At 48.1% G+C, this 25,143-nt stretch overlaps 1 protein-coding gene across 11 annotated transcripts in view; it reads left to right on the plus strand.

The window, feature by feature from the left end:
• The first annotated feature begins 5,664 nt into the window (after nucleotides 1-5,664).
• Nucleotides 5,665-25,143, plus strand: part of LOC126577262 (putative mediator of RNA polymerase II transcription subunit 12) — a 222,942-nt gene continuing 203,463 nt past the window's right edge. For 2 of the 11 annotated variants that reach the window (XR_007608328.1, XM_050238749.1), the window contains exons 1-3: nucleotides 5,685-5,846; nucleotides 14,605-14,685; nucleotides 14,791-14,956. Coding sequence is in view for 10 of the 11 variants with exons in the window: in XM_050238749.1 (XP_050094706.1) it covers nucleotides 14,832-14,956 (125 nt within the window). In the remaining variant the exon portion in view is untranslated. Of the gene's footprint in view, nucleotides 5,954-6,697; nucleotides 6,840-14,604; nucleotides 14,686-14,766; nucleotides 14,957-21,702; nucleotides 22,292-25,143 lie in introns of those variants that run through there. The other 9 variants (XM_050238747.1, XM_050238742.1, XM_050238741.1 and 6 more) reach the window with 9 other exon arrangements.

A 25,143-nucleotide genomic window follows, 5' to 3' on the forward strand; every position in this document is an offset into this window, starting at 1 on the left:
GCGATGGATGGGATTAGATTGGAACAGGATCGGATGGATGGAAAGATTAAAATGCTGCTCACCTTTTACCGCTCCCCAGGTGAGGGCAGATTAGGTACGAAAATTTGCTTAAAGCAAATGGTGCCGAGACGTGTGATGGAATGAGGAAGGGAGGGGCGCTTTGTTCAATCAATATGTTATCATAAATTGATGGCAGGAACTACTAACTTTCGGGTAAATTGAAGTGCCGTTGTATATGGTTTGAAAATTGCTCATTATCTTTTCGTATTTTTTATCATTTAGTTCATGCTGCACCAAAGCTCGATGTTCAAATGCTTCCGTTGCATTTTATTCATTCGGAATCCTATTATTTTCCGTGCATGCAGCCGATCCGGTTTCGTTATCATTTGCGAGCGGTAGCAAAAAGCTTTAATGATTCAACATAGCATTAACATATTATGCGGTGCCATTATCGAACGACGGAATGTGTCATTTGGCGTATGCTTCGATTGTGCTGTAGGCGAGATGTTGATCATAACATCAACAAAAAAAACCGATTGTTAATTGATCGATAAAGTACCAATTCATTAGTTAATTGGGTGGAGGGTAGCATCATTTTCCAAATGAAAAGATTTGTTGACTCGTTTCTTTTTTATTTTATTTTGCTCCCTTCACAAACGGGTGCAATTTGCACGTTGACGCATCAATTAAAGTAGTTAATATGTTCTATTGTGGTACGCAAATTGTGAGCATGAATTCTAGTGCAAATGTCACAACCTTGACCTGGGATACAGGCGCATGAAGTGACGTGAAGCGTACACACTCCCCCAAACCACTTGCCTCATTAATTTCGCTTCAAGCTTCTTCTGCTATCGCAACGGGATGCTTCAGACAAAATAAGATGAACCATTTTCTCGGGAGTTCCCTTCCTCTTTCTTTCGGGTGCCTATTTATAACCTGATAATGAAATCATTTTAGACCACACGACACGCCCGTAGCGTGTACCTCATTTTAATTGCGTATCAGGATGAATGAACTATTTTTAAAGCACCAGCACGAACGATGCACTGCAGCAGACGGCCACTGACACTGGTGGCATAGATTCTAAACCGGCTCAGCTGCTGCTGCTACGGGATGCTTCGCATAAATGTCACCTTATCGTGAATCCGTCCCCCCTCATTTTACTTACTCACAACAGCGACAACACTTTACGTCTGGCCCCATTTATTGCGTCAGCAATTAAAAACAAGCAACACGGTATATTCCCTCGTTTGCCACTGATGATGCTCCTCAGTATTTGTGTGAGACATTAGAACGGGCCATCACACCATCACACCGATCGGGCCAGTTTTCCCTTCCCGAGCATTGGTTTATGCTCGGGTCCCTCTCTCCCCCGGCATCCCAACTGAGCACAGTCGCTGAACGTGTTTCTTCAAACTGAGCTAAATATAAAGTCTGAGTTCATAGCCACGGCGGTTAGGCGAACCGGCATGTGGAGGTTCTTGCCTCGTCTCGTCTCGGCCCACTCGTGACCTCCAGCATCATGTATCGCAGGGCAGGGTGGCGATCTCGCTCACTAGCGAACGAAACAGGACAGGATCCGTTCAATGTTTGCGAACATGCGTTAACATTCCAAACAGATCATGGCGATGTTCGGACACAGTTCCTGCTATCGCTTTTGCGACGATGTTCCGATGTTCCTTCTTCATCTGCTTGACAGTAGAAAAATGGTGGATTAAGCTACATTGATTGCTTAATATTGAGCAATAAAGTCACATTATTGTTTGATTTCGGTTACAGAAAGAATGCAAAAACGATGACGTAACGTACACTCAACAATGCAGCGCACAATTCATTCTCTAAAGACTATTGTAATAAAATTGTGAAATACATTTTCGCATCACAATTAGAGCGCCTAGGCCCTCCCCCAGACAACATCTCTCTCAACATTATTCTACCGCCGATGGAATGATCCCTTTTTACGCATCAATTTCATACTTTCCCAAGTCGACTTATCGCAAATGGTTCCTCTCTTTCACCACATCTTGCTGCTGCTGCTGTTGGTGGTGATGCCTTGTTTTGCGAGAAAATTCATTATCTCCTGCTGCACCACCGCCGGTGGTAGCTCTCCGTTCCCCCCCTTTAATGAGGATAAACATTTTGGAAGTTTGCTGGCTCGCTGGCAAGCAGCAGCAACGTGCAACGTTCGCACAAAATACTCTACCACCGCCGTTTCCCGGCTCTGTATAAGCTCCATAAGAGCTGTGGATGTGCATTGCCCCGGTTGCATAGCCGATGACCCCGTACCCCGGATCCCGGAATTGACCAACTTCTGGTCAGCGGCATCCCTAGGTTAGCCGCAATGGACCATCGGATTTCGGGGAAGTTTGGTGAGAGTTTTTGAAAATCTAACTTTTACACGCAACCAACCTACCAACCACGCTGCCCGCTCACCTCCAGCTCACAATTCCGGGAAGATTCTAATAAACTGACTGAGATGAGAGGTGAAGGAGGTCCAGGGGCTTATACCCTCACACCACTCACATCCAAAATCGAACGGCCCAGGACAGGACTTCGTGGCCGTTCCGATGCCGTTCCGCTGCAGTAATCGCTTCCATTCTTCTCGACTCGTGCGGAGGATTTGCGAAAGACGAGAGATTTGTTTTCCGCCACACACACGACCACCACACACCCACAACACACGCCCACTGCCCAATCAATGTTGCTGGTCAGTGTGGTCGGCTGCCGGCTGCTGCCAGTCCCACAGCGGCCAGTGGCCAGCCGCCAGACTTCTGGTTTCAGGACGAAAACAATCGTAACTTTTCTCATTATCAAAACCAGCGCCAGATTTTTCCAAATATCTCCGATTACGAGCACAAACCACGCTCGTTCGCTAGCATAGTGGGCTGCTGCTGCTGCTGCTGTTTAGCGTCGCTGTTTTGGGGCGGTCACGGCGATGGTTGGCGATATCTGGGGCGCGATCTGCGCGATAGGCATCAAGGGACGCTACCCTAGCGCGACGTTGCCTGTTGGCTCACAAATGAGCTGCAGCTGAACAAACTCCCTACCATATTACTGCTCGTCTCTCGACTTCTTTGGCCTAAAATTGATGCCAAAGACACACACAGAGCACATAGAGCACAACGATGCAAATTCATCCCCAAACAACGCTGGTCGCTTTCGATATTGACCACGCAGACGATTCCTCCGTGTGGCCAGCGCTCGGCTCGGTGTGAAGATTGTTTTTCCTTACTTTCCGCATGAAAGCCGCACGCTGACCGGAGTACGGAACTCCGGTGCCGCTCGGGTGTTGAATGTTTACAATTTTGTGGGGAAAATTGGTTTTCCTTCCATTCTTCCCCCTTGTGGTTTTCGGGCTCAGTGATGGTGGACAGGAGCGAACAAGATTTGGCAGTAAGATTGACTTTTTCTTAGAAATAGTCTTTGGAGGGTGGTACGAAACAATTGAAGCAAACAAACTTGCTGCCCGTTATTGTTTGTCAACGTGTGCCAGGCGAATCTTCAGATTATCAACAAAGTTGCAGCCAATCTGCACCTTCATTGGAAGACATTGTTGTGGCAAGTAATGTTTTGCCTAAAGATCAGTATCAGAGTGGAAGAAGATGGTTTCAAAGTAATATTAGCAAGTAGCAGTGCCATCGTCGCAGATACCAAACTATCACTGACCCCAGTGGCCAGTGAGCCGCGATTTCAAACCCCCAAGAATAGACTGACCAACCGGCGCGAATCAAGCGAAAGAATCCTCCACGGAAACACCTGTTGTGCCGTGCGCTGGCATAAACTATTTTGTATTTTTCTGTTTCCGACAAATTCGTAAATACGGAAAAATAGAATTCACCCAACACACTGGTCTGGTTGCTCGGCAGTTCGCCGTTCTTCTCGTATCACCAAACCTTTGCTAGATTGTTGATGTAGTGGTGCGTGCGTACACAGCCAAGTTCCAAACGTGTTTTCGGAGGGGGCATTTTCACGATCATTTCCCGATATTTGGCACACACCATCACTGGGCGCGTCGCAACCATGGGTGATTGGAACCGTAGGGGTTGGAGGAAAATTTCTTCGGTGACGGCGGTGGCAGCGGTCAGGCGCGTGTCTACGTCGCGTGGTGCTATTCGTGGTAAAGACACGCAAAGTCGCCCTAAAGCCGGTCGTTGGCGTTGTCGTTATTTTGGAGGTCGCTAAAAATAGCTCCGCATCGCGGTGGGCCGCAAATGCGGACTGGTCCGGAGTTCCGATGTACGGTGCGATGAATTGGGGAAGGAAAACTTCAAATCTCCCTGGCTTTTTATTTTGCATTAAATTAATTGAACATTTTTAGCTACTAAAAAAAGATCACCAAAGCAAATTGTGTTTTCTTTGAAATAGATTGTTTTTCCAAATCATTCATGAAAGATTTGCAAGGAAAATGGTTTTCATGAACCCTGTGCGTACATCACCTCTTACGTATATTGATAGCAGTTAGCTTATTTCTATCTTGTTTTGAAAAGTACGGAAGACGCATTCCTTCTGATCCCATGTGAAATGTTTTAGGAGATATGTTTAAAGGTTTTGGCTGATCCTTCATATTAATGCCGTAGTGTTACTACCATCACTTTAACAAATTCAATTAAAAAAGCCTGTAAAATTCGTTTGGATGTTTCAAACCGTGTCAGATTTAGACATTACCTATCCGCATCCAAAAGAATTTCAAACTATAGTAGCCTAATGTCTTACCAAGCAGATATCACTGATTAAACGAGCATTGCTTTGCCTTATCATTCAGAAATATTAAAGTATCATAATTTGAGCCTAGGAAGCCTCCCTTGAAAATACACTTATCAAGAAATTAGCAAATTTCTAGACTAATCTAGAATTCAGCATATTCAGACAAGCATCCTGCTGTATTATCATGTAAACAACAGCTCCAATTAAGTCTTTTGATTCGTTTAGGCTACAATCAAAACCATCACAAATATTGTTCTATCTCTGAATGAAGTTCAATTTCGCAATCTTACTAATTCGTAAAACAAGATTTCCCCATTTTCTCGCAACTGTCCATCCAAATGCTGCTGCATGGACAGAACACGTTCGCGATGGTTGTCTACATCAACATCAATCAACGCACCACCATCAACATCAGCAGCAGCAGCACCCATGGCGATAGGCGATCGTACGCCAGTCGCACGAACGATCGTCCCCGACCAGAGGGAAAGCAGAATGTGTTGTAACGAGCGCAAAAGACGCTCGTCAACCTTCCAAATCCAACGCATCCTTCCCCCGGGGGCGGGAGTAGATTGCATATGATGATCGTACAACGCGAATTCAACGCTCGATTGCGACGGGCGCTAGTGAGTCTGCGCGCGTCTTGGCGCGGCTTCTTTCTCTCTCTCTCTCGCTTTCGCTCGCGATCTGGTCCGGTTCATAAAGCGCAACCATAACCTGGGTCCACAGGCCACTGCCGCCGGCCAGTTTTGAACGATGATGATGATGATGATGGTCGCCGTCGCCGTCTTCGATCCGGGCTAGAGCGAGATGCATGCATGCTGGCCCGTCCTCCCGTTCCCCACAATCGATGGTTGCAAGCAAAAACCCCGTTACCCCGTTTCAAGGGGTAGGAGTGGAAGAAACCAGGGGTTGTGGTTGGTTGTGGCTGGTGGGCCGATCGCCGTGGCCGAAATCCTACGCTGCCACAGGGCGTCGCACGAGAGTCACGTCGAAGTCCGTCGGAAGTGCTCGCCCGCCATACCGGACGGTCCTGTCTTGTCCTGTTTGCTCGGTGATTCCGTTGCGCTGTCTCAAAAGTTGCCGCTTATCAATTCGGTACGGATCCTCGATCACCACGATCAGCCGGTTGCCGGTTCGGGCAGGTGTGAAGCGTGTGTTTGCGTGTGTGCGTGCGTATAGATTGGAATTTTGCATACCCCACCCCCTGCAAGTGCACTTGAAGTTGGAGTTGGTAGTTGGATGATGGAATGTTGGTGGAAGTGTTGCTCCTATTCCTGCCGCTGATGAATGTGGGCCAGACGATGGCAGCCGATGCGTAGTTTTCCAGCGACAAGTGTGGGAAGGGTGCTGCTGCTGCTGCTGCTGCTATGCACCAAGTGGAATTACTCGAGTTCCTCAAGCTGCTGCGAAGAAGATGCTTCTGCTTCCGAAGATATAATCCTCGCGCCACCATCATTAGCATTCCCGCAGTACTCGACCCATCGCGAAGAGCATTTTGTAGTGTGTTTTCTGCATGTTGTTAATCTCTTTTTGATTGCCTATGCCAATTCGACTACACAAAAGTTAATTAGGGGTGCTCTTTGGTGTGGCAAAGTCGGACTGATAAGATTGAAGTTTTTTTTTTTTTTATTTTCCGCGTCTTCCTGGCGGTTTCAGTGTTTTCGCGACTCAATCAATTTGTCTAAAGATGAACGAAAAACTAAAGAATCAATTTGTAAAATAACTAGCTAAGCCTCGTCTAAAAGTGAGTCATCGACTGAACGCGCTAATTTTGACAAACAATCGGTGCTCGCTTCAATGCGAGCAATTTTCCATTCCCCCCCCCCCCCCAAAAACACGCACACGATCCAATGATGACGTCGTGCAATTCTCCGTTCTCTTCAATCCGGATCCGTACAGAATTGAATTGAATCTATATTTATAAAACGCGTGCGATTGACAAGCGATGGGAGGTCGTACGGAATGGAGGATGGAATCGACGACCCTCTTGGGCTGCGAGTGTAGTGTGCTCTCCCCTGTCTGAGTGGGAGCAAGCATTACGCAATCCAACGATCTGAACACACCTGCTACTCGACGCAGGTATGCTCGCCGGTCGCAACATCGTGGCCGTGTGCGTCTGTGTGTCGTTGTCGACGGTGAGTTTTGGATCGTCTAAAATTAGCTCGCCGTCTCGGCACCAAAAAAAAAAACAAAGTGGCCACCGCCTGACGGAGTTCACCTTGGCCGAAATAGTAACGAAGCGAAGTGGCTGTTGCGATCCGTGGGCGTCCTGAAACGGCACGCGAACGGTGGACAATGTTCGTCGATGAATGGCTGGGATCTTTTCACTTTAATGCCGATTCCAGTGTGGTGCGAAACAAAACAGCGAAAAAGACAGGAACGAAAAAGGAAAAACCCTATTAATAGGCTATTGAATTACAAAACATTCGCACCACAGGTGCATTGTTTGAATGATACTCGAATGTTCTCTGTTCCAAAAATTACTTTCCTGGTAGCGAAGTGATTGAACTCCGCATCCGCACATCAACATCTGTCTTAGGTTAGGGCCAAAGTGGACATTATTTTATAGTTCCCCCAGGGGGCGCTACATTTTCCCACTCAACCGCTTACCCCTTTAACCTACAACTCCCTGCTGGTTCTCGTGACCAAGATGCAGTCACATTCCATTTCGCCTTCACTCACTCGACGTCGTCTCCAACTGTCCACTTTCAGCTTCAGTCAGCAGACTAACCTGATAATATCCCAACGCCCCCAAAATATTATCAACTATCATCATCATCATCATCATCATCATCATACTCCGAGTGCCATTTGAACATTCTTCACCATGTGGAGCCAGGTTTATGAGGGTTGCTTCCTGGTCACCCAAGGGCGCGCCACTGCAGCGAAAAGGAAAGAAGGACACCTCCTGGAGAGAGGTCGCCCTGGCTGCCAGCTACGAATTGAATTTAGAATCTACTTTGTCAGCGCATAAATTTCAAAATTGAACTTCTTATACTGTTGCTGGTGTGGACTCTGCTGCCTCTGCCTCTGTTTCTGCACGTGTGGCCAGGTCCTTGGCTTCGCGGTGTCCTGCCCTGCAAGGCATGGTGTTTGTCGGATCAGTTTCTTCGGAGGTTTCGGGTCGGTTATGAACTGTGGATTGTATTGTGTGGTGTGCATGGTTGTGTATGGTTCAACTATTGCATTGTTGTCACTGGCCTGCTTCCTTCTTCTCCCCGGATGCGCCGCACTCCCAGGGCAGCATGAGTTCCGTTCCCAGGAAACAGGATGTCGTAGCTTCTTCTGTCTTCGTCGTCGACACCGAGCTGGCACTCGGTGTTGCATTCGGTTTGGTGGGAGGAACGTCGTTTCTGAGTAGAATCCATTCTGACAGCTTCTCCAGGGCACTATCCTTCACTCGAAGTTTACAAAACCACACACAAGCGACACACGACAGGGAGCTCCAACTGCCGGAAGATTCCTTTGTCGGTGTCGGGGTGTTACGTTCCTGGAATGGAATCTCCCTCCTTCTTTGTGGGGCCATTTCTATTTCATCTTTTGCTTGGCTACCGGGAATCTAAGAAGATTGGTCATTGGTATTCGGCGGAATGGAGGGTGTGTTGTGGTTGGCAGGGATGGCACTTCTTTCAATATTTTCTTGCACATTCCCCCACAAGCAGCCTACGCAAGTGGCCAGCTCGATCCTCCTTCCGATCGTGTGCACCACTCTGGTGTACATAACCTCAAAATTACATCGAATCCCATTCGCACAGTTGCCTACACGAGTTCGTCGCTGTATAGTTCCTCGTGCATGTGAATGTGTGTTGAGTAATAAATTTGTGATGAAATATTATCTCCAACTGTTTCTCGTTCCACCGTTGTAAATGGTGTAAATGAAAATAGAAAGAGAGAGAGAGAGAGAGAGAGAGAGAGAGAGCAAAAAAAAGTCCCAAAAAAACAAACAAACTTTTCCACTCCACGACTGCAAGATAAATACACACAAGTTTCACCTCCGGGGTGCCATTCCACGGTCACACCGAGCATCGAGTGGTCGGAGAAAGTGGCCCCAAAATCTCTCCCAAACTGGCCACATTTTCCGTTCGTGGGGGCCAACTTTTTGATTAGTGGCCTTGCCCCGTGTGTTGTGTTCTTTTCGGTGACGGTGTTACTCTTTCCATTCCGCCCGCGCTTTTTTATCGACTCTCAGCTGTTGAGCTGTGCCACGAGCTTAAGGCACGTTTGGCTTTTATTTAATTTCTACCGCACGTGTACTGTCGCGGACTGTCTCTGGACCACGCACGCAAGCCCCACGCTGTACTCCGTCTGCAAAGTTCTGACAGTAACAGGCAAACAGTCAACAGAAACGGCCACCACTTCCGACGACCGGAAAACGGGGCTGGAAATAGGAAACAAGTGTTTTACCAGCTACGCGTTGATGATGGCAAACGCCAATTGGACGAAATTAAAGTGGAACTCATGCCGTTTGAGGCGACAGCTTGTTTTGTGTTAACTTTGCAGAGTGAATTTATTGAAAAGAATCGATTCTTTCGACTCGCGCTTTCATATTATCTGAAGCTTCTTAATCGAATCTCGAACCGAATTGTCTCTAAACCTTCGATGAATCGCCCACACCACAACACTTAACATTAGCTTATCCTCAAATCGCCAATCGCGAGGACATTTACGCTCCACCGGGCACTCGGCCAGCCAGTGAAATGCTCCGCAATATCGGAACACCAGACCGAACGAACCTCAGCAGCAGACGGTCCGGACTCACGCTTCACCGACGGTTGAATCGACGCGAACGCGAACACTATCGCTACTGCCCCGGTCCCAGCCCTGCAGCAGCAGCAGCAGCAGCAGCTTAGCCTCGGCAGTCGAGATCGTCGAGACCGGCCTGGCCTGACGAGAAAATGCAATCAGCGACCCAATTAATCGAATTTTCAAATTTCCAAATTCGTTCCGCTACCGTGCACCCTTTGTTGCATAAATCATGCCGCCCGGTCCGCCATCGGAACACCCGAGGGAGGAAACCTGTTAGGCGAGCACAGGTGCGTACTCCCGGCTACCGGCTACCGGACGGTCGCACAAGGTCGAACAAGGCCAGACTCCTAGCCAGTCAGCCAGCCCGGTTCGCTTAGGAAATTAGCGAAGCGGAATGCAAAAACGTGGCGTAGAAGCAGAAAATATGCTTCTCTGCGTGGGCCGTGGGCGAAACATGAGCCCCCGGATCGCACCGGGTCTGTCTGTCCGCTTTACACCGGGGGGGAAACCCGGTGGCCGGTTTGATGGAATCAGTGAACTAGATAAAACGCAGACCCGCACTCTCCCTTCCCTTCTAGTGACTGGTGAACATTTATCTCGCGATTTCGGGAATGTGATTTTATTTCACTTCGAAAGCGTCGTCATCATCATCCTGGTGGTGCGTTCGGGCTGGTCAAGTGCAGCGCAAATAACCTAAACACGGGACCGAATCGAGGTGACGCGAACCTAAAAACCACGCACCACGTCCGAGGGGGGTCCGTTTCGTGGTGGGGTCTCGAGTGTCACCGGAAATCGAACCCGAATTCGGTCACTCGATCCCGCGCTGTGTGTGAGTGTGTTTGTCGTCCTTTTGCAGACGGTGAATGCCCCCGGCGCCCGTGTGTTGGCGGCGGCCTGTTGCGTTGCTGAACCGCGTTGAAAGCCCGCCTCCGGTCGCAGGAAGAGGCCACAGGAAATCCGGTGTCATTCACAGGCGCAGAGTAGAGCAGAGCAGCAGAGTCGAGTGAAGTTTCCACCTCCGGAACCACCCAATCCACCTATCCCGCCTGGTGATCTGCTTTCGCTGGTCGGTGGATGGATGAATGAATGCGAGACCTGGCCTGGCCAGCTTGTGTGTTCCAACAAATTGCATTCCAATCGCCTCTTTGGACACTTTACAAAGAGAAGCAAAACTAAAAAAAAATGGTGAAATTTCACTGAAAAAAAAACGGGCAACATGATGAACTCTGGATGCGGACAGGATCCGTGGAAATGCATCGCAACGGGTCAATGGTGGGCGCAACGGGGTGAGTGGTGGGACTCACGAGGGAGTTGCATTGGAAATTTATTATAGCTCGCCAGCGCGAGATCGCAAAACCAGACCATCCCGACCAGACCAGACAGGAGATACGCTCGGAGGCAATAGGCAATAGTTTTTCGATCCGAATCGGTGCAGCGCACATCCGGCCGCATTTGTACGCAACATAACCCTGCAATGCAACCACCAGCACCACCATCAGCAGAAACCGGCGCAATGCACCGTTTCTGAACCGTGTAATTGTAATTGATAATCAATTTTCTAAATAAATAATTTCGCAGCACTGGCCAGTACCGTTGTACCAGATGGTTTTTACCCCCAGAAAATCCTGCTGCTGCTGCTGCTACTGCTAGCGTATCACTTCCGGTAGTGCATCGATACCGATACGGATTGCACCAGGGGCGTGAATTGTACTTTTTCCTTGACCGGGATCCTTTACGGCATACGGTCTGCTGGGTTGCATTTTGTGGTGTTGCTCGTTAAGATTTCATAATTTATGTCAAGAATTTACTGAATTGTTGTTTGATGTTGTTGAAACAGCCTAGAAGGATTGTAAAAATTATTTTACTTGCAATCATAAATAAAAGTCCATTTTAAATGATAGTGGATTGAATTTGAACGGTAATAAATGCCGCAGCTCATAAGTAAGTAAATAACGATGTATTTGCATCATTGCTCAAAAAAACGGCAGCGTGCAATGAGTCATTTGATGTTACCAATACCAAACCGCACTCAAAACACCCTTCGCTATAATTGCGTCAAGTCTTTCTTTTGAAGTAAACTCAAATTGCCTCGATTAAGATATTTGAAATGGATGCAGCACACATAACGGTACCCAAGAGCGAGTCCTAGCGAAGAGTACATCGTACGCTACATCTTCATCCTTGCACCCAGAGGAGGCCAGATCCAATTCCACCCACAAATTATCACATTTCATCCAACGAGCAGCGGTTTGGGTTTGCGGTGCATGTGCATCCGTGATGGAAAGTAAACACGCCAAGGTGTGCGCGAGCCCGCGTGTCTAATTAAAGAACTTTTAATTAGAAAATCATCTCGCAAATAGTTCCACCGTGGCCTTGCGTGCTTGCTTGCGGCACACCGCACGTTACGAAAACGCTTTCAAAATTTGAAAATTCATCATCTTTTCGAGGCCATTTCATGGTGCATATAGCTGTGCACACCTGCTCCGCTCACGTGGAATGTGTGTTGCACCAGCACACCAAACGGTCGGAATGCCATTTCTTTTGTGTCCCCTTTTTTTGGAACACACGACGACGGAATCTGGGCAACAGCGAGGTTGTGAGATTTCTTCACGGCTACCGATCGCGGACCCGTGTGGTTCCAATTTCGCAAATAAGCTCGCTCTGAACAAACCAGGCGCGGACTTGGCCTCTTTTGCCATCCGAACCCCAATTTCGGTCAACCATCACATCACAGAAGAAGGGCTGGGGTACCCGAGCGTCGTCATGGGGGCGAAAAATGGTGGCTCACCGAAGCCAAATCGAATAACTTATCCAACCGAATGGTTCGGGAATGTGTGTGCGGGATAATCCCTCGCGTTTCGGACTCCGACGACTGGACTCTCTGGTGCTTTCTCCACACCCCCCCCCCCCCCTAACCCCCGTGTTCTAAGCAAGCGCAACAATACCGCGCTATGATTCATAATGCATTTAATTAATTTTGAAATTTAATTTCATCCTTCACCTCGCCGCCCCACTACATTCACCCCCGGATCCGGATCCTGTGAGATTGACCGTTGTTGGTGCAAGGTATGAAGGCGTGGCGTGGCGTGTGCCGTGTGTGAGCGCCGCAATCCCGTCCGTGGTTTCGTGGTTCGGACCCTGGCTCTATGGTGGCAGTGGAGCCACTGTAGTGCTGCTGCTGCTGCTGCTGCTTCTGATGCTACCGCTAGTGCTGCCAGCGATGGTGATTTTGTAGAAATGAATTTAATTCCATCCAAAACCTGGTTATACCCCAGCCGTCCTGTTCCAGCTCCTGCTCTCTGCACATTCCAAGGCATACGCTATGTGGACCACGGTATTTGGATCGCAAGGCAGAGAGAGAGACAGACAGAGAGCGTGCTGGTAATACAACGATCCTTTGGTGAACAGTGGGAGGGAGGTTGGCCAGAGATTGGTGGCTGATTTGAAGGTACATCAAATGGCCATTCGAAATGGCGTCTCGGTAGATCCAATCGGTATGCCTCCACTTGCGTGCCATATCCGAGACTCCGTGCCCCCGGGCCGATCATGGCCGAACGGAGAAATACGTTGAGAAAATTATGCTTCGCTGGCTGTGTTATGCATGATGAAACTATGCAATGCTGAACAAAGCATTTAGTATGCAGCCTCCAATGCTCGCTCGACCGTACATACCGAAGCCCGGGAAGCAGGATGATGATGATATCATTCCATAACCATATCACTAGCGCTAACACAGACAAAAGGACCCTACCGGAAGTGGTTAGTTTGCTTTCAATCGCCCCTACACCTCACCTGGCCAGCTGGCTGGAGCGAGAATCTTTGACGCCCCGTGATATCATCTTCTAACCGCACTCGGTTGGGATGATTTCGATTTTCGCTTTTTACCTTTGTATTAATCAGTAAGGTGTGCAGCTGAGTGCGACTTGCTCGACGTTGACGCACTCAGTTTATGCCATAAATGTGCAACCATTTTCTACCGAAAAACAATGTCGATGTGGAATGGCCAGGAATTGCGTCATGTTATCGCGGTGGTAGAGCCGCCGGGATGAGATAAATCAGCAGGCATGTGGCATTAAATCAGCGTCCTAGCATCTAATGTCAGCCGGTTTTAGCCTAGCAATTTATGATGGCAGCAGGGTGCGCCAATTTTTCATCACTTCTTTTTGTGCTGCTACCGCTCATTTCAGTTTATTCATTTCATTCCATGAGTATGAGCAGAGCAGGGGCCTGGGCCATGTCGTGAGATCTTAATTAAAACCATTCATACCAATCATTTTGCTGCAGCACCTGACAGCTCGTATGTTCGTTTCTGTGCGCTACAACGTCGGCAACAACATGATCGCGGATGTTTACACGTCTGTTAGCACCTTAGCGAACGATTTATTCCTTTTGAATTTCGTGCCGATTTCTGTTTAAACATGACGCAGCGTTATTCTCCGAAAATTGGATTTCATAGCTTTGAATGATTGAAACTGAGTGAATCAAGCAGAACGTTCTGGAAGATGTTGTTTAGAGATAAGTTGTTGAACGGAGATGTTGAAAACTATTCGATCCATTTTGAATCATTGGGTTGATGATCCAGGATCGTAACAATATTCTCTTCGCAGAGGCATCTTTTAGAACTACGATCAATAAACCTTTGCTAAACATGTGTTCGATGGTATAGCTGCTCTCTTGATACCAACAGATGATAAGCCACTAATTACAATCAAGTTTACGAATAAGATCCAACATAATGAACGAGAGTAGTGCGTTGGATTTAATTGAACGCGACTAAATTACAACCAACTACTAATGCTCTAACACTACTGCAGTATAACAGTTAGCTTTGGCAAAAGCTACGCAAATGATTGTATCAGCAACCAAGCAGCGATGGCACCGCGAGCAGTGAATTCGATTGCCATTTGTCCACTACATTAATTTAGGAATACCATAATGCCACTTGCACCAACGCAGCACAGAGCCGTTTGCGATTGAATGCACGAGATTGAATTCGTGGAGAGGCACAGCATGTAATGTGTTCTCTTTCCATATTAATGTTGCCTCGAAATGCTCCTTCTATGACCTTCATTTTCCCATTTAGGCAAAGCAATATGTCTCGGAACAAGAGTACCAATTCCGGATTCGCCCTCTTTCCATCCACTTCCATTACAGAAAGGACACCGTCTCGGAAAAGCATTCTAAAAGAGTGAAGGCTCCCTGCTCCTTGGCAGCACGCGCACAGCAGCCTTACGGGTAATTTGTTTAATTTGAACCAAATGCCGATTACGCCAAGCAACAGAAGCAGTGGAGAGATAGAGCAATATAAAAAAACAGTGTCTCCGTTCTACTCCTTCCAAGGTAAACCGTCTTAACACCAGCATCGACCAGGGGCACCGACGATGGCTACCATGCAGCGACGGCTCGTGCACAAGCAGTTCAACTCGCCGATCAATCTCTACTCGCAGAAGAACATCCAGGAAACGTTGGACCGCGAGCTGAAGATCCTTTCCAACGGTGCCGTCGGGTGAGTTTAGTTTAGTAAAAAAAAACCCAAAATGTTCCCCAACTCCAACTTCAACTCTAACGCGCAATCGGTTCCACTGCATCCAAATGCGGCAACCAAAGGCTGGATGGTACCGCTCATTTTTTTTTTGGGGCATTCACAGCAATCCATTGACCGCACTGGAATCGCACAGGAAAGTTGCGAGCCGCGCGGTGAGGTTCTCATGGTCATGGCAAATATATAAATCACGTCCGGTAAATATTTTTCTTTCGGCGGGAAAAGAATTTTCAAATTTACCACTCAAGCGCCCCGGACTCCGGTGCTGTGTGTGCGGTTACCAGTGGCACAACCCGGTTGAAAGCTGCTGCTGTAACGCTGTGGTGGTGCTGGTGGTGGTGGTGGTGTGGCACTCTGGAACATTTTGTGTTTTTGTGTTTTATTTTTTCGAATTCGGATCTCGAGTCGCACTGAACGCGCTCGTACAATTGTGGAGTTTGTGTGGCTGTTGCTGCTACAGCTGATGTTGTTCTTGTTGATGTTGATGATGATGATGATGATGATGATGATGATGTTGTTTTACTGGAGACCAACAGATTTTTGTTTTTTGTTCACCCAAAATCTACCACAAGAGACGAGACCGATGCTCAATCCATTCGAAAGGGAGGAATGCAACAAAAACTGAGTTCAACCCTCCGGCGGACGAGGCTGAAAAGGGAGGGTAGGTGGACCGGTCGGCCCTTCCGAAAAACCGCCAAAAACCGATTCCGACCGCGGATGGAATTTCGTATTTCGTCTGGTGGCGCACGCGGCGGCCACATACCGCGTACATTTCGGCGTCAGCCAGAGTGCGCAGCCATTTTTCACCAATTTTTCCCGCTACGTGAGCGTGAACTATGTCGTGTTGGTGGCGGGCTTTTCGATTTTCCACGCTTTTCACACGCCCCCCCGCGTCTGGTACGATCGTGAAGCCCTAGTAGCCGTCGTTCCTATCGGATAAAACAAACAAACTACACAAAGCAGACCCAGATTCGCCCAACTTTACACCAAAAAAATGGTGAGAGAGAAAGAGAGAGAGAGTTAGAGAGAGAGAGAGAGAGATAGAGAGAGAGAACGAACGAGAGCGAAAGGTTGAGGCATTGGGAAAAAGATTTTCCTCGATCACCTCGAGACGACGGCTCGTTGAGCCTTTCTGGTGGATTCCTGGAACAACTTATTTAGAATGGCAAACAATGTTCATCATGTTCTGTTCTGCTTGCGGCCTGGGGTTCCATCGCATCGTGGAAACTCGTTCGAACTTTCCGAGCGAGCGGCCAACTTCCAAGCCACCCCTTAACACCGGACCGGCGAAAGGAAAATTCGGCAAACACTGCGGTGACCTCCTCGGTTGCCACCAGCCCCTAGATTCGTACGTGCTCGCTGGCTCGTGCTGGATGCTGACCACGGATCAGGTCACACGAAAGGAATCGGAATGAGGTCGCGCTGGTCGTGGTGGCAGTGACAGGTGGTTCGTGCGTCCTTCCCCCTTTACGGTTTGGAAATGTACAAGGTTGGACAACGATTTCCCGGCAACAACACACGGCGAACTGTCACGCCAGCACCAACTCAATTGCAGCAAACCGCTTTGCGCTGTGGCCGAGACACCGAACGCCCGAGGATGTTCGTTCGTTTGATTAAGTTGCAAGTGTTCTGAAGCTTAGAGTTCGACTCGGTTTTAGTGGCCATTGTTTGTGACACACATTTGAGCGTGATTTTGATAAATTGATCGGTACCTCCGAGTGTCGTGTAGCAATCGTTGCATCGATTGCACCAACACTAAAATCTTCTTTAATCGACGGAGAAAAGAGTTCAACGTGTGAGGTACGCTGTGTACTCTTGCCTGCTTGCTGTCCAACCAAGTGGCATCTGAGAATCGGATCAGATCACCTACTCCCGGGTGCACTGACAGCGTACCACTCTATCGCCACAACCGAGTGGCACTCCGTTCCACACACAAGCACCGTCAACGAGCTGAAGTTGGCCCATTCCGTCCTGCTCTTGCTCGGTCCCACTCGCTGTCTCTCTCACGTCCTTCTCAACGACTTAATCACAACAGCGCGGACCCATCGTCACTGCGAGGCGTCCGTGTTTACATACTTAAGCATCCAAAGGGGCCACCCTCTTCTGTCCATCCTGCTAATACCGGAAGGACTAGAACCGTACGGACCGACTGGACGTGGCCGTTTCAACTAGACGCTAGTCAAAAGTGCTAGTCAAATCCGTAAACGTGACGTGTAGCGACAAGTAACAGGAGTAAACACTCGTCCGTACAACCATCTGCGCTGGACGTGGAATAATGACAACAACAGCAACAGCATGGAATAGACGGAGAAAAAAAGAGCCACGATCCAACTGGACTGGACTGGGCAGGGTCTGATGAAAAGGAAACATGGAAATGCCACCACTAGGAGTCACCGGAATGGCAGTGCTCGATGTCGATGGCGATTAACACTCAACGACGAGGATTCAATACTCTTTCCATCGACGACGGCGACGACGACGACAACGACGATGGCCCTTCTTCGAGCTCCGTTTCTCACGGTCATCTGGAACATTTCAACGTTCCATTCCCCTGCGCGCACGTTCTGTCTGTATCCCCCAAAACCGTGGAGGGACCAAAGGAAAAGAAATATCTCATGTATGCTAATTAATTAGAGGTGCAATTAATTTCGTTCCTGCTAATTAGATTTGAACGTGAGATGAATGGATGGAAACCGTTCCGTCACCACCATCACCGGGGCACCTCACGGTACGCGTTGCTTTCCATTCCTGCGACAGAACGGAACGGAACGAAATACTCCGGAAGTTCTGTCGGACTCTCGGAATATCATTAAGAGGTTCACGCGGTGATAGCAGCAGCAGCAGCAGCAGCCAGTCTGCTTACCGGAAAGTCGCTTCTCCGTTTCCTGAGGCGCCCGGAGAAGTCAGACGGATACTCCTCGCTCGCTCCGGGGCAGATTTTTGTGTCTGTTTCTCTCACCATGTTCTCCTCGCCCACCCGCCCACCCGTCTTGTTTTAGTCAGACTCGGAGACTGGATGCAGGAAGCGGAGAACCTTTTCCTTCGATGAAGTAATTCTCACTAAGAGCCCAAGATCGGCGTATCGGGAAGGCAAGAATCACGGCCTGGGACCAGGAGAGGATGTGGAAAGTCGCAGGCCCCTCAGCCCTGATTAGGATTAATGGGCGGAAAAAGGGAGCCGTGACCGGGACAGGGACCGCCAGGGACGGACATGACGCACCGACGGACCGAAGGAACGACTCATTAATGCAAAACACTACCGGAATGGCTGGGCACTGGGCTGGGGTGGCTTTCTGAGCGGGAAATCACCTCCCGAGTCCTCCGGAAGTGTAAATGTGGATGACGATCGTTAGTCTGTCAGCCCCTCGAGCCACGCTTGTCTGTTACCATTTCCACAACCTCCGGCCTCCAGCGACGACAACGACAACGACATTGTCAACCTCGATTCCCGCTGCCCCTGATCTCAGGGCCCCTTACAGTCAATGTGACCGGTTCCCTCTGGCTCTGGGCATTGGCAGTGCCGGATCCGAGTCTTATCCGACACGGAAGGACACCCCGGACGTGGCAAAGGTTAATTAAGTTGCGCACGAAAATTTAATCATTAGTCACCGGGCCAATAATGGCGTGTCGTCTACGTGTCGAGTCGAGCAAGGAGCCGCCGTGCACTGATCTCGGTGCTGAGAAGATGGCTGAATGGGGGGGGGGGGGGGGGGGGAATTGCACACCGTACGAGCACTTTGGTGGTGGGCAGCGTTTCAATCTGCAAATGTGACAGCCATTTTTGACCTCGGTTCTCGCCGGTGGGCTGAGGATGGATCACGGGTCACACAGCTACTGCCTTATCTGATAATGATGGCAAATGGGTGCATTAAGTACCAGGGGCCTAGCTTTTTATTCCAGTGACCAAAAATACTCACAGTATGCATTAAAGGATCCAGAAAGATTATTCTTAAAGTGCGACCAAACTTAATGCTAAGAAAACTTGGCTATGCCTTGAATATACCGGAAGGACATACCAGAAATTGTTTTATCGGAAGAATCTGAAGAGTTTCAACACCTTCAGGCCATGGCACGATACTTTGATCGTTACTGGCAGCTTTCAAGTAGCAACAATGTCGATGGAATTACTTGGCGAGCTAATCCCCCCCTGATGGCTGATTGATAATGACACTCCCGCTATGCTATTACTGCTGGAAGAATAATTTAATGTTTCTGATACTACGGTTCAACGAGCACGCATCTTCACTAACGCTCCTGTTCTTTCATTTCCGGCTTTCAAGACGCCAAACCCCGACGACGGAAACGGGAAGGAGGCGTCATCTCAATGATGACAAAATGTTGCTCGCTCGTCTCTCGCTCACGCTTCCTGTCCCTCTCATGAAGCAGAAAGGGGATGCGATGGAAAAGAAAGGGAAATTGCAATCTGGCTACTTCCGTACCTTGAAGGAGGGGTACACCCGAACGTTCGCATTGTACCGTCTGGCAGACTTGGAGCTAATCGATTTTAGGCAATGTGACGACAAAAGACGAAGCAGTGGATGCTGGGGGCAGAGCGACAAAGGAAGATACCGGCCGGATACGAAGCTAATATTGCACGGAAGAGTTATTCTTCTCGATAAGATACTCTCGATCCTCTCGCCCGATTGCACGGCTCAATCGTGTCAATTCAAATTACTATCTCGTGCGATGGCGGAGCGATAGACAATAAGGATGGATATCTCATCTCATTCAGGACCGCTCAAGCGTGCATCCTCCAAATTGTCTATCGAATTTCACCATCATTTCGGTCGGAGCATTGGCGCATGAATGCGTTGCTTTGTTTACAGATACTGTTTGAATCGAGAATATTCGCCAAGAGGTTGATTGCCATCTGGAACATAACTTGTTTTTGGATTAGTATGATTAAAGAATTTGGAAATGTGGTTTGCTTGAGTTCAGATATGATTTTATATTCGATTTAAAGTTCTATTGAATTATGAAACCGTTCAAATTTCTCTTGGCTTGTGTTTGGTATCGTGAGATCACATTTTCTTCCCAAAGCACTTCTTTTACCCAATGTATTCATCATTCTTGATTTTTTGAAGTTTTTAAATCTTATATAAAGATTCGGGGAATGTCAACCCTGAGCATTCCAGCAAATGATAAAAAGGAAAGTAATTTTTTACACAAACAGAACTCCGGATCTACTTGGTTTATTAGTTTTGAGAGACCTCTTCTGATAAAACTCTTTTTTTCAGTCAAAAATTTCCCAAAGCAGGTTTCCCATACTCGTAATTTTTATTAGAGTTTTGCATATAATTTTAGTCAAGCAACAGAACAATCCCCCTTGAAAGGGCCCACAAAAAAGGATATGAAGCAATAAATCTCTAAAAAGATCTTTTCTATCTACTCTATATGGAGCCAAAGGCCCTTCTGTAATAGAATCATATCTTTTAAATTATGTTGTACTCTATAAAACGCTGAATGTGCTTCAGTTTCAGATGCTCAACAGCAAAACATGTGATAGAATCATACACAAACCGCATTCCCGCCAACAATTCAGTTACAGCAGTCAATTACACACCCCCGTCCTGCGATGCGCCAAATGCACAGGAAATGCAATAGGAGATCAAAAAAGAAGACCAACGCCATCATTGGCAAATTGGTTCAACCCCTTCCGACCCAACACAAACTCACTCACAGCCCAGCCATCCAACTGAAGTGACCCATCTTCATGTGTCGGTCTGGCAACATCAGCTATGAATCAGCAAAGCCACGATGCAATGCTGCTGCATTGTAGCTTGTGCTAATCGAGCCACACTCAAGCCATTCCCCCGTTATACCTTCCGCCTTTTTGCTGACGTTTTGTGCCAACGGGGGCCTGAGGCGTCCGAAAGGCCAGAGTCTAAGCGATTAGTCATCGATCTATTATCGTTCGTAGGGAACCGGTGCACTGGTGAGGGAGAATGAAATTGTGTCTTGGCGGAATTTAAAAATACTCCCGCCACCTCAGAGCGCGGTACGGTGCGGCCAGCGGTGAGGACGAGTCACCCTGCCACACTTACATTACTCAGCAATGTTTTCCCGGTGTTGTACCACACTTCTAGAACATCGCGATCGTTCCCACTCTCCCCCTTTTTGCGTCTTCATTTGACAACACTCCTTACGCTAAGGAAAATGGCCGTGAAAATGAGCCATAAAAGCGCGATTCGCGTGTCGCTCGAGGGAAAATTTCTCGTCTTGCAAGGTGCCAGCAAAAGCGGAAAGATTGACAGCCGGTCGTCGTCGGTGTATCATCAGCAGCAGCAGCGATGCTCTTGAAATCAGCTGTCTTGAAGCGAACCACTTGACGTCAGCACACGGCAGCGCATCGGTTCACCGTTCGCTTAATCCTCTTCGTGGACCGTGGCGCAAGTAAATAAGAAATAAAATCCGATACACACTCATCCGACTGGCCAATGCACTCTCGGCCGGTGGTGTCGAGTATTTTTAAAGAAATGTTCTCATCAACCTCACACACCTTCATCTAATTGTTGTTGCGAGTGTAGCCCGCACCGGCCGTATGCCTTTTTGCTCTTTTTGAAATCCTCCTATTTTTTTCGCCTCTGCTGGTGAGTGAGATGTAGTTTTGTTTTTTTTTTAATGCCTTACCTTCGGCAGGCAGTAATGACTAGTTTTACTCCGTCCATCCTGCGCTGCTCTCGCTCTGCAACGAGTTGATGACGATGTGTTTGCGGAGGCTGGGGCGAGAGACGATGGATGAAAACAACGAGTGAGGCAGACGAAGAACATGCCTAGTTCGGGCAGCCGGCCGATCGATGAGTCCACTTTACGCGAAACGATCCAACGATCCGGACACACAAGTAGAATCTTCACCGTGCGCCCCAGCAGTGAACTGGACGAATCTATCTCATCGAAACGTAGTTTCCTTTTTTCGTGTCATTACGCGCTGCAAATGTGATTAGCGTTTAGTATCTCTGTTTGATTCGCGAAGGAGAACAAGATTCGAAAGGTACACCGCTCGGGTATTGGTGTTTGGCTTGTGCTACTCCGGAAGTTCCTTAAACCGGCCAATCGAACTCATTACTCGACCTCGATCGTGCGCGCTCGTTTTGTACGGTGTACGGAGAGTTTAGTGTTGCGTCCTTAAACCATAATCAAGTGGCTCAGTTGCAGTCAAAGTTACTGTCTCGTTGATAGTGAGCGCTTTGCTACGGTGCGGTTTTGAAGTAGCCTCTCGTAAGTTCACGCGTTCGCGACAGTACCAGTGACAATGATGGCCTATCATCAGCGTGTGTCTCAGTATCGAAGCCCAAGAAGGTACGTCTCAAGCCCTTTAACGGAATATAGAACACAGTGTGCTGCTAGCCAAAAACTTCCACACGCCCTGGGAAGGAAGAACATTGTGCTATTGACAAGTGCACCGAATGGAGGCTGGAAGTCTTCCTTACTTACCGAAGCTTACAGTATTGTAGTACTAGTAGTGTTGTAGTTTGATGCGCCTTCAGGAACAACACCTTTCCTGTGGTAGTGTCGCTGTCGACGGTGTGACAACCTTATTGCGATTCGGCGCCTGTGAACCAGCCATAATCAAATTAGTGTTCCTTTCAAGCCTATCACCGTACGGTCTGCGTAAGCTGCGGTGGCGTCACGCAAACCCGAAGCAGCTCGCTATAATTATGACACCGAGTGCCAGGGGTTTCGTCAGCAGACTTCCAACTTTTCCGTTATTGAATTCAGCAGATACCTTCCCCGGAACAATGGCACCATCCGTGTCCGTGTATATGCCTCAATCTACCTTCAACGCAATGGTGCGAACTTTGCGCAGACGACGGGTCTACTGAAGGGTCGCTGTCATTAATTAGTCCCAACTATTTCCCTCGGACGGACCCTCGGAGTTCGATGAAGAGTAGATATTGGGGAAAATTGACGTCAGGTGCTGCACGGTGCTCCGTGCCTCTCGCAGCAACCGGAAGTCGCTCTTAAAAGTCTTGAATATTCTGTAATGGGATTACTGACCCGATGGGTTGGCGTGCTCGTTTATGGGGTAGTGGGGTTGACGTTAAGATTCGATGCGCTGAACCGCGCAATCGAATCATCTTTCGGTGGTACGTAACCACCGCACGTCAGCACCAATTTTGACCAGCCGCGACTTGTTCGATTCACTGATCTATACAGAATGTACAGTCACGCAATCATTCGGAAGGTTGCAATCGACCAACCTGAACAAAATTGTGTATTTTTCTTTAAGATTTTCGATTCAATTTCTTATAATTCGTATCGATTCGTATCATGTGTAATTGGACTTCTGTTGTTCAAAATCTGTTACATAAAATAACAATTTGTTATCTGCAAGTTACGCACAATCGATAAATCATTTTATGATAACATTTGTGCAGCAATATTGAAGAGAACTTGCCACAAAAACATTTAAAAAAATTTTCCAGATTGTATGAGTTTCTATAAATGAGCAAATGAAACAACAGTGCAACAGAATCACACAAACATTCACAATACCTTGCGCGTAAGTCACTCGCCTCACGGAATTGTGCAATACAATGTCGTGGGATTCTTGGAGACCATTTAATCAACTCCAATGGCACAGATGATCTCAAATAGAACGAAACACCATTATCATTTCCGTGAAATCATTATTTCACTATCAGTAAGCAATTACACCCCGCCGAGGACACACAGGGATCGACGACAACGATCAAACCGAAGCGTATTCGCTCGAGCTCATAAATAAGTCGCACGCATCATTGGCACAGTATATCACAGTATGGCCTCCTTCTCGACGTTCCTTCTCGACCAGGGCCAGCACTGCGATGACATGGACAGCAGTAGCAGCCGGAACAGAAATACAGAATTCGAACAGCGCAAAAAAAAAACAGAAATGGCACCGGAAATCGGAGAGAATTTTAATTTACCGAACTGTCGACAACAGTCGACAGCTCTTCTCCACTCCATCCAGTGCGACTTTGCGCTCGAAATAGCATTACGAAAAATGAAACGGATCGCCCACCGGAGTGCCGCCGATATAAAACAAACATCCAATGCAAACGAGCCGGAACCGGCATCGTCCACTGTCGACAAAGCGCAGCGCATTGACCGTTGTCCATGGTCCAGCAGGATAACAGCACAACCAGCACAGGCACAAGCCATCATTACGATTCCCGACTCCATCACAGCAGGATGGCGGAGGAAATTGGCACATTTGCACGAATGCGGAATCGACGCAATCAAAGCTGCGCTTGTTAGCGTAATTGATTTATTATAATCATTATTGCACAAGAGCATCCGATGTTGAGCTAGTTGAATTGTGCTCAAAATATTGTACAAATGTACAACTGTGCTGTATGCTTTCGGTGACCATTAAAACATCGTTCGAACGTGATTTGCAAGTCTCTCTGCAGCGACATGTAAAGAACGCTTCCTACAGGCCGACACAGTAATTAATAAATTCGTTCATTAGCATTCATCATCCTGCGTGAACAAGGGTGTGTACCAAGGACAAGGTGGAAAAGGTGGCGGGGGGGTCTGAAGGTCTTTCGAAGTTAATCTTCATCACTAACCATATGTCAACCTTCCGCATACCACCTGACCAGCGTGTCCAGGAAAAGAGCAGCCCCACATCAACACCGTATCCCTGGCGAGCCATTGCAATATCGCTTGCCCGTTGACAAACACCACAACGGGATGTGACCTGAAATCTGAGGAAACCTTTCTGTGTGCCCATCGTCCTTCTGCCCTTGACTCGGTTCGCTCGTGACGCTCCCGGTTTATTATGTGCCTCATCGCTGTATGCGAACCCATCATTGTCATTGTCTTGCCGTGCCGATCCCCAAATGACCGATGCTAACGGCCGGGGAACAAGGTTTTAAGCAAATTGGATTATGAATTGTAATTTATGACAGCAATTTGTTCGTCCACCAGTAGCAGCAGCAGCAGGAACAGGAACAGCCAGTCATACGACGCATCATTCGCAACACAGGAACCACAGAAGCGATACCGACACCGGTCAAAAGGGGCTGGAATACCTTTTTACTCCAGAAAAAAAGACACACCTAACCACAAAACAGGTATCCACAGATCACAGGTACGAGCAGCAGGAGCAGTTGGAGATTAACTTAGCAGCTTAAATCCGGACCCACGTTGGAAGCAGTGAGACG

Source organism: Anopheles aquasalis, chromosome 3 (assembly GCF_943734665.1).
Source record: "Anopheles aquasalis chromosome 3, idAnoAquaMG_Q_19, whole genome shotgun sequence".
NCBI classification, from domain to species: Eukaryota; Metazoa; Arthropoda; class Insecta; order Diptera; family Culicidae; genus Anopheles; species Anopheles aquasalis.